The sequence below is a fragment of the Salvia hispanica genome, chromosome 6 (assembly GCF_023119035.1).
Source record: "Salvia hispanica cultivar TCC Black 2014 chromosome 6, UniMelb_Shisp_WGS_1.0, whole genome shotgun sequence".
Classification (NCBI taxonomy): Eukaryota; Viridiplantae; Streptophyta; class Magnoliopsida; order Lamiales; family Lamiaceae; genus Salvia; species Salvia hispanica.
This window is the reverse complement of record NC_062970.1, coordinates 29,937,544-29,951,056: the sequence shown is the minus strand read 5'-3', so window position 1 is coordinate 29,951,056 and position 13,513 is coordinate 29,937,544. Positions and strand designations below refer to the sequence as shown.

General features: G+C 32.5%; 2 protein-coding genes across 6 annotated transcripts; one reads left to right on the top strand and one right to left on the bottom strand.

Annotated features, from left to right (window-relative positions):
• Positions 1–1,974: 1,974 nt before the first annotated feature.
• LOC125192023 (pre-mRNA cleavage factor Im 25 kDa subunit 1) lies at positions 1,975–4,186 on the bottom strand. 3 transcript variants are annotated; one of them, XM_048089475.1, is made up of 8 exons: positions 3,892–4,183; positions 3,767–3,812; positions 2,957–3,050; positions 2,810–2,883; positions 2,653–2,739; positions 2,458–2,568; positions 2,230–2,348; positions 1,975–2,157 (listed from the first exon to the last, which is right to left on the bottom strand). In XM_048089475.1, the coding sequence occupies exons 1-7, from the start codon at positions 4,047–4,049 to the stop codon at positions 2,277–2,279; spliced, it is 642 nt and encodes a 213-aa protein (XP_047945432.1). In that variant the 5' UTR covers positions 4,050–4,183; the 3' UTR covers positions 1,975–2,157; positions 2,230–2,276. The 3 variants fall into 3 exon arrangements, with proteins under 3 accessions (XP_047945432.1, XP_047945433.1, XP_047945431.1); XM_048089476.1 differs by having other exon boundaries at positions 1,975–2,348; positions 2,966–3,050; positions 3,892–4,186; XM_048089474.1 differs by having other exon boundaries at positions 1,975–2,348; positions 3,892–4,182.
• A 6,308-nt stretch (positions 4,187–10,494) lies between these two features.
• On the top strand, positions 10,495–13,322 carry LOC125195859. 3 transcript variants are annotated; one of them, XM_048094118.1, is made up of 7 exons: positions 10,556–10,646; positions 10,758–10,781; positions 11,403–11,481; positions 12,168–12,281; positions 12,679–12,805; positions 12,879–12,996; positions 13,086–13,322. In XM_048094118.1, the coding sequence occupies exons 3-7, from the start codon at positions 11,472–11,474 to the stop codon at positions 13,137–13,139; spliced, it is 423 nt and encodes a 140-aa protein (XP_047950075.1). In that variant the 5' UTR covers positions 10,556–10,646; positions 10,758–10,781; positions 11,403–11,471; the 3' UTR covers positions 13,140–13,322. The 3 variants fall into 3 exon arrangements, with proteins under 3 accessions (XP_047950074.1, XP_047950075.1, XP_047950076.1); XM_048094117.1 differs by lacking the exon at positions 10,758–10,781 and having other exon boundaries at positions 10,495–10,646; XM_048094119.1 differs by lacking the exons at positions 10,556–10,646; positions 10,758–10,781 and adding an exon at positions 11,289–11,311.
• Positions 13,323–13,513: the final 191 nt, after the last annotated feature.

Sequence of the window (13,513 nt, the reverse complement as noted above, 5' to 3'; positions counted from 1 at the left end):
TATATACCATTGCGGATGCTCTTACGTGCTCATCTCCTCTCCTCACTTGGAATCAATGACGTCTCCTTTTTTCTTATGTACACCTTATTAATCTTGCATCTTATTCTCCAAGTCCAACCACATTCATCCACATATATTTACGTTGCTTCTCAACGATTCATTTGATTTGTTTGCATACAATACCTCCCTCTCAAACCGACTACTCAATTATTTCAATTCGTATGCAAACTCTCACATAGCTTTGACCGGCTATTTGTGAACTGCATTTCTGCCCTGTTATGGCGTAACTCAAGAATATCATCGATCATCAACAATATAGGAAATTAACAGGGCCCGAGGGTGGTGGTGATGCCTTGATTCGTGAAACATGAAGGACATCGTGTATTGAAGTAGACAGTGGCAAGTTCAATTTGTGTGCAACCCACGGACCAACGTTTGCCGATAAGCGTGAATCTTGATTACAATCCAATCTCCAATCTCCTAATAACGCCCCCTAGATCCGCAAATGATTGATTTTCTTTTCTTGTTAAAAAACAACACATTAATTTCTCTCTTATTTTATTATCTCTCTATTTAACTCAATGAATATCATTTCCTTAAATCGTGCCGAAAAGAAATTGATTTTTTCGAGATGTGACATGGGGAGTATTATTCAATTAAAGTTGGTAGCCGATTTCAATTAAATAATGGATATTAGAATGTTAAACACAAGAAATAAATTAAATTAAAAAGAAGCCAGAATCTCGTTATTTGGATATGAACGAGCTGTGAATTTGTGTTCAATAGTCCAAAATAATAGTATTTTGTTAGTTTAATTTAAATTGAGCCTTAATTAAATTAATTAAAATCCAACTAGCTAAGTGTTCCGTTGCAAACGCAACAATCGGTATTAAAACCAAATTTTAGGCTCTAATTGTAAGAAATAATTTTGTGCTTATTCAATTGAATGAATGGGTGTGTGTTCATTACAAGTTTGTTCATATTAATCGTACAAAATATTTTCATAACAAACATCGAACTATGAACGATGAACTAGGGCTGGGGAAAAATACCGAAAAAATGATATATCGCTCGTATTGTATTGAAAAATATCGAATTTTCGATATATCGTAATTTTCGATATGATACGATATCGTATCGAAAACTTTCGATACGATAACGATATGAATTTCCTTATATCGCGATATATCGTTTTATATCGAAAATACGATATATATCGAAAATTTTCGATATATCGATATTTTCGATATACATCGATATTATATTTTCGATATATATCGAAAATTTCGATATATATCGATATTTAACGATATATCGAAATATCGATACGATAACGATATGAAATTTTTTTATATCGAAAGTTCGATATATCGAAACTTTCGAAACGATAACGATATGAAATTCTTTTATATCGATATTTTCGATACGATACACGATACAACGTTTTCGATACGATATATCGTATTGACCCATCCCTACGATGAACAACGAACGAAGAATGATGGGCAATGAACGGCAAATGATGGATGACGAACAACAAACATTGGCCCTGCAAGTGTATAGCGAAGTCAGCAGTGGCACAACGCGACGATGTGCGCGAGACGGTGGCACTGCATTGTAGTTCGCGCGACGACGAGGATGTTTTGGAGTAGAAAATTGTCTCCATGAATTGGTCTAAATATGAAATAAATTTTAATAATCTCACGACCTACCCTAGTGGAAGTTAAAACTTGCTTGTTTATATTTTAATTATTGTGAAATGTATGAATTGTAATTGTGTTGTGCAAAACATGTTACGTGATTCTATCATGAACCAGTATTTCGTCACTATTCTCATTTCAAATTCTAATTTATGCATACAGAGAGACACGTAACATCTCTTAGAATGGAAGCGCTCTGATTGAATATAAGTGGTAGAAGAAAGTGATGTGCATATGTTACTGGTAAAAGCTAGTCTAGAAGAAAACTGCAGTGTTGAATGTAAATTTCCCTTATAAAAGTCTTTGCGGTGTAAGCACTATATGTAAGTGTAAGTGGTGTACAGTTCAAAGAAGCAAATAAAACACAACTAGCCCCAACAAAACGCTAAGCTATATATCATCTTAAAGCTGTGACCATCCAAATCATCACCAGCTATACGCACAACAGCACTCCCAACTACACAAAACACCACGTTTATGTGACGCGGCCTTTAAATTTATGGGGAAAAAAAACACCACATTCACAAACCTTTGCCCGATGCAACTGCAATCCTATTTCCCTTCCAACTCAAAGTTTTAAGGTTCTACCATGTTGAAGGAATATTTGGATAGCAACTGTGGGACTCCAGAGATTATTGGACCATAAGTCTGCAAAGTATTTCTACGTGTTAAACGTTACTTCCAACAAGACCAAACAAAATGTAAGCATCCAATTTGCAGAACGGTTCGAGACAAAACTCAACTAAATCAAACTTACCTCATCGTTCTCATGAAGCTGACACAACGGGATTGCAAGAAGTCGTGAATTCTTAGGCACAATAAACCTTCTGCTTGGTGGCAGCTTCACAAGATAGAGTTTAGTGCACTCCTGAAACGGCAAACAATGTAAGGTGAACAACTTCTGGCATCTGTGAGAACGCAAAAGAGTAATACTATGAGATACGTGAATTACTTTAGGCCACTTTATGTTTGGTGGCAAATACGGATAAAGTACGGACTCAAAGTCGGGTCTCCACCACATACCAAGGCATTCTCCAACCTGGATATTAAGCAACGGGTGAGTTGCCCTACTCTCTAATCACATTATTACGTTTCCAAAGACCACATACCTCCCAATCAGGACCACGGCCATCTTCACCAGCAGACAGCTTGCTTGCGAGCTTGCGTTTTAAGCAGTCAGTATCTGAGGCATATAATAAAAAACTTGTAACACTTGCATAAAATTTCCAATCAATTCTGAAATCCACTTGCATTACCTGATTCACCTTGTCGTACACGTCCACCAGGAAGTCTGTAGATGGAGTTCTGCACTTGTAGCAACAAGAGGTGGGGGTGTTTGAAAAGTTCAACCTACAGCAGGTAGTTTTGGCTCACAAACACAACCTCAAGATTTACATACGGTTCAGTCTAAGAAAAAGGTCTGATCACATGACTAATAAGCTGAAAAGAATCCACCATGCTTATATGTGCAATCAAATCATTATTAGACTTGAGTCTTGTTCAGTGATGGTCGTTGTTGACACTTAAAAGACTTATCAAAAATCAAGAGGATAACACATGATCCCGAAACATAACTAACCCATCATCAATTTGAAGGAGAGTTAAATAATATCCAAACATGAAGTGTTCGGATAAGCAAACTAAGTACCCTGAAGTTGAATTACGCTTGATTGCAAGCGTCTACAGCCGATCAGAGCTAGAAAATAAATGAATTCACAACTCTAATATCCCAATTTGGATGAACATCTACTAATAGCAAGGATTGAACAGCTATACTCAATGCCTCGACTGCACATATATTCACAACCTTCAGAAAATTCCGCAGAATTGATAGCATTTCCCTGATGTTATTGATATGTTCAAATAAAAGAAGTAGGAATTTACAGTCAAGAGTTTGAATTACCAGTAAATAAGTGCTATCAAGTAGGTCATCACTTATCACACCTCACCAATTTCGTCATCACAATAATTTAGAATTCAGAGATAATCATGTCACTCCATCTCACAATTCCAACACCAATCAACTAGAAATATGTAACAAAAATAAAATCGATGAATAAACTAACCACAATCACGGCAGCCACGCAGCTCCTCATTCCAACGGCATCATAGCTGAAACCCCCAAAGCACATAAACCAGAGTGAGTCCGAAATTGGAGTAATGAAGTCGAATTGGGGAAATTGAGACATACTTAGCTGTGAGGCGAAGAAGGCGATCGGCGCGGGTTTCGGTGTTGAGAGAAACAGAATCTCTGGAGCCGAAATAGTAACAGCTGAGAGGGTAAATATCCAAGGCGGTGGAGCTGCTGGGATCACCGCCGTTTTCTTCTGGAATTGAGTGATCGCCCATTAATTTGAGTTGCTTTTGGAAGGAAGAATCAAGTGAAATGGTATGGCGATGGATGGTATATATAAAGAGGAAAATATGTGACTGTGAGAGAGAGACACCAACGTGTCTGCTTGAGAGAGAGAGCTGAAAGGAGGGGGGAATGGAATATTATTCAAACCTTGCTTTTTTTTTATACCGACTCTCATTTTACATCGTTTCATCTTATTTTTCTTACTTAGGTACAACAATACAAAACATATGAATATATATGTTTATTTATAAAGTGGATTCTGCATATATTCAGCGGAACCTTTATTCAAATCACTTTCATTACTTGGATGCAGACCCAACGGAGATCTGCAACCGTTATTTAATTACTAGTATAAATTAAAAGCATAGAGAGATAAGTAGAATATTTAAGGTAGGAGTATTATTCAAATTGATTTAGGATTTATTTAAAAAAAATAATAATTAATTCGTATTGAAAATAGAGGAATCGCGAGGTTCTGACATTTGTCCATTAATGCGACTCTAGTTATAAAGTGGGGCACGAGTCACGACTAGTAAAAGAATTTTAACCTTACTCTATTAAATTCCTACTCCCTGAAATTTACGAACTTGCTCTATTAAACGAATTTTTAAGGTAAGAGGATATATAATTGATTAACTAATTCGGTAGTTTTAAAGTAGTAGTACTACCAAATCTGTTGCTTTATCACTGTTATAGTCAAATCTAGAAAGAATAGAAGGAATCAGAAGCTACTGTATTGAAAATAATAAATCAAACCGAAAACACAAAATCATTGTTTAATAATTCTATCACCTGAAACTACATGGGATTAGAAACCTTTACAATGAAATTATTTTTAAAATGTGCATTCCTTATGCTTCCTCCGTTCCATAGTGATAGAGGCGTTTCTTTTCGGCACGGAGCTTAAGAAAAATTGTGTTAGGTGAATTAAGTAAAGAGAGAATAAAGTGGAAAATGAAAAAGGTAGAGAGATGAAGAGAGAAAAAAAAGTAAGAGAGAGTAAAGTAGATGTTGGAAAATGTGTTCACTTTTACTAAAAAAGGAAATGACTCTATTACTATGAAACGTACCAAAATATCAAAATGACTCTATTACTATGGAACGGAAGGAGTATAAAGTAATATCTCAATACAGTTAAACTTTTAAGAATAGTGCAGAAATGAAATCTAGCGTATGTTTTATAATTTGATACTTATATGAGGGTAAAGAATAATTTTGTAATTCATTTTTGAAAAATTATGGTCTTTGTACAGCGTTTTGAGAGAAAACTTCAATTACTAATTGTATTGTACTCTGTGTCATAAAATATTAGTGTTAATAAAGAACGTACTAAAATAAAATTAGTCCCAAAAAAATAGTCTTATTTTCCTATTTAAGATGTCTGTAAAAATGTGTGTTGATATGTTTAAAGTAATTTTTCTCTCTAATAAAAGAACTCTCATTTAAAGCTAACAATGTCGAAACTAGTTTTTCTGTCTATCAAAATTTACACAATTGATTGTCGTCCATGTTAGCTAATAGCTGCATGAAGCCGGTCGGCCCAAATTAGAAATTAAGTTACTAGAACATGAAATTTGTTTAAAGTTGGTTGGGTATATATAAATACAGATATCAAAATTTAATGCTAAATTAAGTTGTGCGCTTATGTGTTTTGTCCTTGATTAGCGCCATCCAAATTAGTATCAATTTGGTAGGATGAGTCATCGGCAAGATCGAATGAAAAACCAAATTTTTTAAATTTAAATCTAATTCTGTAGTAACTATTTAGTACAGTAGTAGAATGGATGCCCAATAATCAACGCACAAAAGCAAGTTATTAGTGGGTAAGATGTTGATGGTTCGTTTTTTATAAAGTGAAATTTAGAAATACAGAAGAAAAAAAAAACAGAAATTCAATATTGAAAGATGACACAAATGATATGTAGATTTCTTAATTTGTCGAAAACAATAGAAAATAAGATGGACGAGGAAAAAGAATAATAAGTGGTCATATATGAAATGGTTTATCAGTCTTCTAAGTAGTATTTAAATTAAAAAGTAATTAACAACATTGAATAATTTTCTTGCAATTTTTTTTCCGGAATGAATAAATTAGTAACTACCAATTGTGACAATCCATGCAGAACGACTTGCCGACCGACCAAATGCTTGAATGCTAGGACGTGATAATGTTATCTATTCCAAGAGCAAATGGAAATTATAATAAGTTATAATCAATCCATATTTGATGTGACTAATATCCACCAAATCTATTTTCTTATCACGTTCTATTGTCCATTTATATTGAAAACTATGTCCAAATTTTATTGGCTAACTTTAATTATATGAAAATAAAAGTAGTCGTATTATTTGATAATCCTATATTAATATAAAAATAGTCGTATATGTGATAATGCATGCCATTAATATATGGAATCATGTGCGGATAAAATCTATGGGAGTAGTATATTACTCCCTCCGTCCCATTTTAAGAATCTCATTTGAGTTTGATACAAGTTTTAAGAAATGTAAAAAAAAGTTGATGAAAAAAATAGTGGAATATGGGTCCTATTTTTTACACTTATTAGTTTTATAATAAAATGTGAGTGGAAAAAGGTTAGTGGAATATGAGTCCTATTTTTTTATACTTATTAGTTTTATAATAAAATGTGAGTGAAAAAATGTTAGTGGAATGTGGGACCTAATACCATTTATGGAATATTTCAAACGGGACTCCTAAGACACCCAAAAATATTAAACTGAGACTTCTAAAGTGGAACAGAGGGAGTATGCAATGTACTACATAAAATTAGTCGTATTATTTCAAAAATAAATATGCTCGGGCAGTGGCGGACGCAGGATTTTGATATTGGGGGGTCCAAATTACTAGTATTTCTTTCGTCCATAGAACAAATTGTTTCATCTTTCTATTTTCGTTTGTCTACCAAAATTAGGCTCATACTAAAAATGGAAAGTCATTCCTTATTTATATACTTTACCTATAACGAATTAAAACTCGTGACGTCCATTAATGAGAATATTTTTCACGGATAAATGAGTATTAACAGTTGTTGTATATTTTTAGTGTCAAGTGTCAACGAGGTCATAAACAGTCCGATAATAACATTATAGAGCTACGAGATAGAGATGGATGATGAGAGATAAATAATTTAAGAATGAACAATATAAATTAATGATACATTCTTTATAATCTTACAAATAACAATATTTACATAAAATTACTATGGCGAGAAAATAAAAAATGTATAAATAAATTAATTAGTAGCTAAGAATTTACTATGAGAATCATAAAAATAAATTGTTTACTAGAGAGACTTAAGAATTAGTCTAAGAAAATTTATGAAAATGGCCAAAAAATTAAAGTGGTGCAATGGAATTCGATCTCATGTTCTACCGGTTCCAAGGCAGCTTCCCTAGCCAACTAAGCTAAAGAGTGAACTTATTTTATCTTGTATGCATATGTATAATATAGTAACAACTCAAATTGTTGGGGGTTCCAAGGATCCCCCATCCATGAGTGTAGGTCCGCCGGCTCGGGGGAAAAAACAACATTTTGAGTTGATACAATCTATCGAAGTTAGGTGTGTAAATGAATTACTAGTACTTTATAACTCACTCTTTTGTTGTTCAATAAAATATAGTCTATTTTTTCTCAAAACATTTCTCTTTGATTTATGTGCAGTATTTCCTCACTCCTAAGTCCTTATATATTAGTAATATTATCTAATGGCTAATTGATATTCTCTCTATCCATTAATATAAGGTCTAATTTACCTGATTTTAAGAAATAATAAATGAAAAAATTAATAGAAAATGAGTTGCTATTTTTATATACTTATCAATTTTATAATAAAATATGAATAAAAAAGTTAATAGAATATACTTATCAATTTTATAATAAAATATGAATAAAAAAGTTAATAGAATGTAGAATTTATTACCAAAAGTCGGTAAAAAATATTTAGTGATGAATGGAGTATATATTACCAAAAACAGTACTCCAATAATGTAAGCAAAATATATTTCAATTGGGCCGAACATCATTGCATAGGCCCATAAATCCCCTCTGGATAGTTAACCGTTCAATTCGTCGGTGCTTCATATCTTATCTAATTTTCTTTGACCTTGACTCCATCGATCATCCATGATTATCATTATATTTGGTTATATAAGCACTTTTCTGATTTTTTCTACCTCAAATTACACTCATAAATAATATACTACATAATAAACAAGACACGCTAAATAACTATTATAAGATATTTATGAGAAAAAAATGTAATTATGTGTTTAAAAGATTCTACATTTATTACTCAATTAATCTTGTTGATAAACCAATATAAAGTTCAATTAGTTAGGTTTCTTATAATAAATTCTTCTTCAGAATATCTCTTGAAATAACAGTCAAAATATCATCTCGAATGCATCGAGGTACATTGCTATAAAATAGCAATATCAGCCTTCTCAAATAAGTAGTTAATCACAGTCCCAAGATGTAAGGATTATTGAATAGCAAAAAACATGTGTTTATTATAAAATTAAAACGACTTATAGCCAACACAGTATGAGCAATGTTACTTCTACAGATTTAGAAACAAACAATCACTAAGATCTCGTACTTTAATTTATCTAGTATTTGAAGTACTTATCTCTTTGTGATCTACATAACTGCACTCCAGTATCAATAGTCATCCAATATAGGAAATGAATTCAGAATGATGCTAGCAACCACTCATGATAAATTGATCACATCAATCATGTTTGAGAATATTTCACTTACTTCTACAACCGAAAGATATCTTGTAACCATGAATCTACCGATTAGTAAACAATATAAAAACAAAGGCTTGTTTGTTGAATTATTTATCATTTGTTCTTGAAGTGAAGCACAAATCATGAGACAAAATACCTTTTCCTCACCAAAAACAAAGGTTACTGAATAACCAATCATAAAGAATGTTTTTAAGTAAATACCCTATTAGCCTTCGCGCAAGATGCCACAAATATCACAAACTATAATTGTTATCGCATTAAATATTTTGTTAGGTCAATTTAGAATTTATGAGCTCCTACGTATTTGTTGAATCTATTAATTTGACTCGTAACTTAATTTGAATCTTTATTTGTTACGGCTCTGTTTGATAGGTTGTTGACTAAATTATTCAAGAAATAGAATTATTTTTTCGAGTCCAACACAAACTTATCTGAATGTATGGCATTTTGATCCAAGAAATTATTTCTCTAGTTTTAATATCTAAACTTGTTTATCTTGGAACCCTTTATCCGGAACACTTCAATCATGAAGCTTATAATGTTACCAAATACTAACTTCAAAGTTTTTGTGAGTGATAAAAAAAGGGATAAGCGTTTATCTATTGTTTGAAGATTTTGTAACTCTTCAAAAGTCTATTGATTAAAATGGGTATATTTTTATCATCAAATTTATAGTGATAAAGATATCATTCCACACTCACCATGAAATGAGCACTCACGTCGACTAGGGCGCATCTCTTTATAAATTACTAACAAATAATTTAAATGTTTGATAGGTGAAGAACAACGTTTATTGAACTGATTAGTTAGCAAGGAAAACCACTTCAACAATAGGTGTCAAAAATGAAAGTTACAAAAGGTACTCCATATCTTTATCATTTTAAGTCACCACAAAAACAAAATTGAAACTTTTCTGTTTGTGCAACAATTATCATTTAGTGCAGTCCTGAAAATCATGAAAACTCTTAATTATGATGCTTTACAACCACCACATTCTCTATTAATTCCAAAATATGACTAAGAAATTATTTTAACAATAAATGCAATTTCAGTTTAATCTATAAAATAAATCACTATTAAGAACCAACTAAAAGCTTACGTCTTGCAGTTATTCTCTATTTGTGAACCTTAATCAAGCAGCTAAATAATTCATTAACATCTTATCCCTAATATAATTATAATATTATTATAATAATATTCTAATATCAAATGTTATTATATTGTGAAAGGGACAAAACAGTGTTATTGCCGGCCCTATAATACATTTATAACTTTTGCCAAAGCCAAAAACTGTTCTTATATATAGTTTGAAAGGAGTACATGCCAAAAAATCGAATTGTATTCTAATTTATTTATGCTTGTAACTCGTAAAATTTATTAACTAACCTGAAATTTGTTTATTTTTTAAGTGTAGTGGTGTGGAAATAAATTTAGAAATTCATAATTAAATTAATGTTCTTAACTAATTTGAATAAAAACATTTCTGACATGACAACTACACATATTAACTCTTCCTTCCTTTTTATTCATACATTAAAATAATTTTCATCTATTTTTAATTAAATAAATTTTATATCCCAAAAGGATAATATTTTGAAAGTGAAGTAATGCAGTTAGAGTTGCAGCAAAAGAGAGTAGAAATCCAATAGAGGAAATGATGAGTCAACTAAAGTAGAGTTGGTATATTAATAAATTGATGAAAGCGTCATTTGCTTCCTTTGTAAATTAAGTTTCCCCACCACTCTAACTCTTCAATACATTACTCCCCATTGAAATTGATTTTTCGTCAAGATCATCACTTTTCCTCCTCTTAGGTGCGTCTGCTCTTTTTTTCCTCAATCATTTTCTTCCTTTTTCACTTTTTTCCTTGTTTTATTTTTTTGCCCTTTCCGTCGGTTTCAATTTGGGTCCTCAATTGATGGCAGAAGGTGGAAGCTGGAATTTACTAGGTCGCGATTCTTGAGTTGTATTCGGCGTTTATTTTATGCAGTTTGTTAATTGGAATTTGATCGCGATGTTATTTTTGTAGTTGAATACCACTTGATGCAGTAACGGATAAGTTTCATTTTTTTTTTTAATTTTGTAAATGGATCGGGATATTCATGAATTGAAGTAAACTCTGATCATGTGCATTTCTTGATATCCCTCTGCATTTCCAAAGTTTTGCACCGATTTGTGGGGATGTGGTTTAATTTCTTATTGATAATTCAGTGAAGAAACTAGGTATCTTAGGTTTGATTTGATAGTTGATAAAGGTTTTAGTGTTGAATGGGTGACTTTTTCTTGTGATGATATTTGAAAGGGTAATCTTGTTCTCTGGTTTATTTTTTATGTGCCTTTTTTTACCATGAAGTATTATCCACTTTCTGGAAAACTGATTCGTGTGTGTGCCTGTGATATCACCCTACAGAGAGAATAATTTCACGAGTTCATTAACTTCAGTTGCTTTTCAAGAGCTTTCATTTTTTCAATAACTAAGGTTTTTAATTAGTATGTCTCTCTTTCTTGCTGCAACACGATTAAAGAATCCAATGTGTGCTGATGATGAACATGGTCTTTTCATTTGTTAGAGAGGTGCTCAATAAGTTATTTCGGTGGGGAGGAAGTCGACATCATAAATCACCCAAGTTGGAGTGCCAATGGATCAGAGTAAATAACTTCTGTTTTATTTTCTTCTTATTGTTGAATTTAGTACATTGTCTCTATTGGGGCTTATTGTCTGATTTGCAATGTTCCTTTATGAAACTGTAATTTGTTGTTGCATGATTTAATATTTCTTCAATGGGAGGTAATTAACTATTTTTTCAGTATCAGAACCCCACAAATATATAAAAACTTGTGGTCACCAAGACCTGCTAGCTGTTAATATAGATGGCATGGTTCAATCCTTTCAGCTTCCTACCGAAAATAAGAAAAAACACGTTCATGAAACCTAAGCTTTATCCTCTTGTTGAACATTGTTAGTCACTTTTCTCAGTTGGTCCTTCCGTAACTTATAGCTAGTGTCAGTTTGACAACTGAAACTTAGTAAAGAATAATAGGTCATATGTGAAGGTCCATTTTTGGAGCTTTTGCCGAACCAAGTGATTTTGCATTTTTGACAGATCTTATCATCAATCTATATGACTTAGTTTGTCCATATGTATTAACTTGCCATGACAATTTAAAATTAGAAAAGTTTATGATGAGTAAGACGGCAATGCTAACAAAATTCCAGCAGGAAATATATATTTTCCACAGTAAGACCAGTTATAAAGGGATGAGTGAGATCAATAAAAATAAAAAGGTTGAGAGACTAATAAGCCTCCTGATGCTATAACTTCTTGGTGTTACAGATGCTACTATTGAGGAGGGAGAGGGTAGAAATGGCCTTGAACTGGTCAGATCGGTTTCAGAAAAGCATCTTGAACTTTTGAGGCCTTCTGCTCGATATTATTCCATATTTAAAGGTAATTGTTAAAATCATATTGGCTGCTCGATAATGTTCCATATTACATGTTCTAGGCTAAATTCATAGAACATTTCTAGTTGACATAAGCTGCCAATATTGTGTTGGATCAGTAAACAGCTAAAGCTGTGCTTTCATGATTTTCATCGTATTTTATTATATAATCTCTTTTTCTCTTCTCTTTCATTTGGGTGAAATTCTCCAGATTAGGTTTGTCGATTAGAAGTAGCTTGTAAACTTGTCTAGCCTAAAAAAAATGCAATTTACATTTGGATATAAAGTAAATCTCCTTCTCACCTAATTGTAAATGTTATTATGACAAGTTACATTAGCCTTTTCCTTTGTTATATTCTTGTTCAATACAAAAAACCTATGAACATACTGTTTCATCCTTATAGGGCAACCAACGGATGCTGCAGAGCGGGAAAAAGGTAAATATACCCTGATTAAAGATGAAGAAGACTCTCAACTGGGATTGTATGACAAACCTCTTCCTTGCTTTGGATGTGGAATAGGATGGTTCTCGTAAGTAAAATCTTATATTTTGCTGCATATTTTCCTTATTCCCAGCAGAAATAATATCTTCTCCATTGTTCAGTTTTCTTGTGGGTTTCTTGTGCCCTCTGACATGGTATTATGCAACAATTTTGTACTTTGGGAATTACTACCGCAAGGATCCTAGGGAACGAGCTGGGCTCGCTGCTTCTGCAATCGCTGTGAGTAGAGCACTCCATTTAATTCTCTTGTTATACGATGTTAGATTTCTATTAGATGGATGTTCTGAGACGAAGCTTTGTTTTTGCAGGCTATGGGGTTCTCCGTTATATTGTTAATCGTAGTATTGATTCTGCTTTTCTAGCTTTGGTCTTGCTACAATCCATATATGAAAAGCATCCATATAGAGTTGGTGATTCCACACTGTTGATATGAATCCATAAAGCTTATAAAGTATGTTCGAAATTGAAAATGGGGCAGCAAAAGCAATGTTCCATATAGTTTCATTATAGAATCTGCCGTGACTTGATTTAGTCAACGTGTTCCATTCCTTGGTTTCCAATTCTTGTTTGTTTAAGTTGCATTACAAATTTTGCAAATATAACTAATAAACTTAATTAATTTCAAATCTAGACAGAATCATAAAATCGTCCCAATTGCCAACACAATTCTTAGATGCGAAAAAGAAAAATTCATCCTACTGTTTGAAAATGAAATAAATTTATAAAGATTATTGGA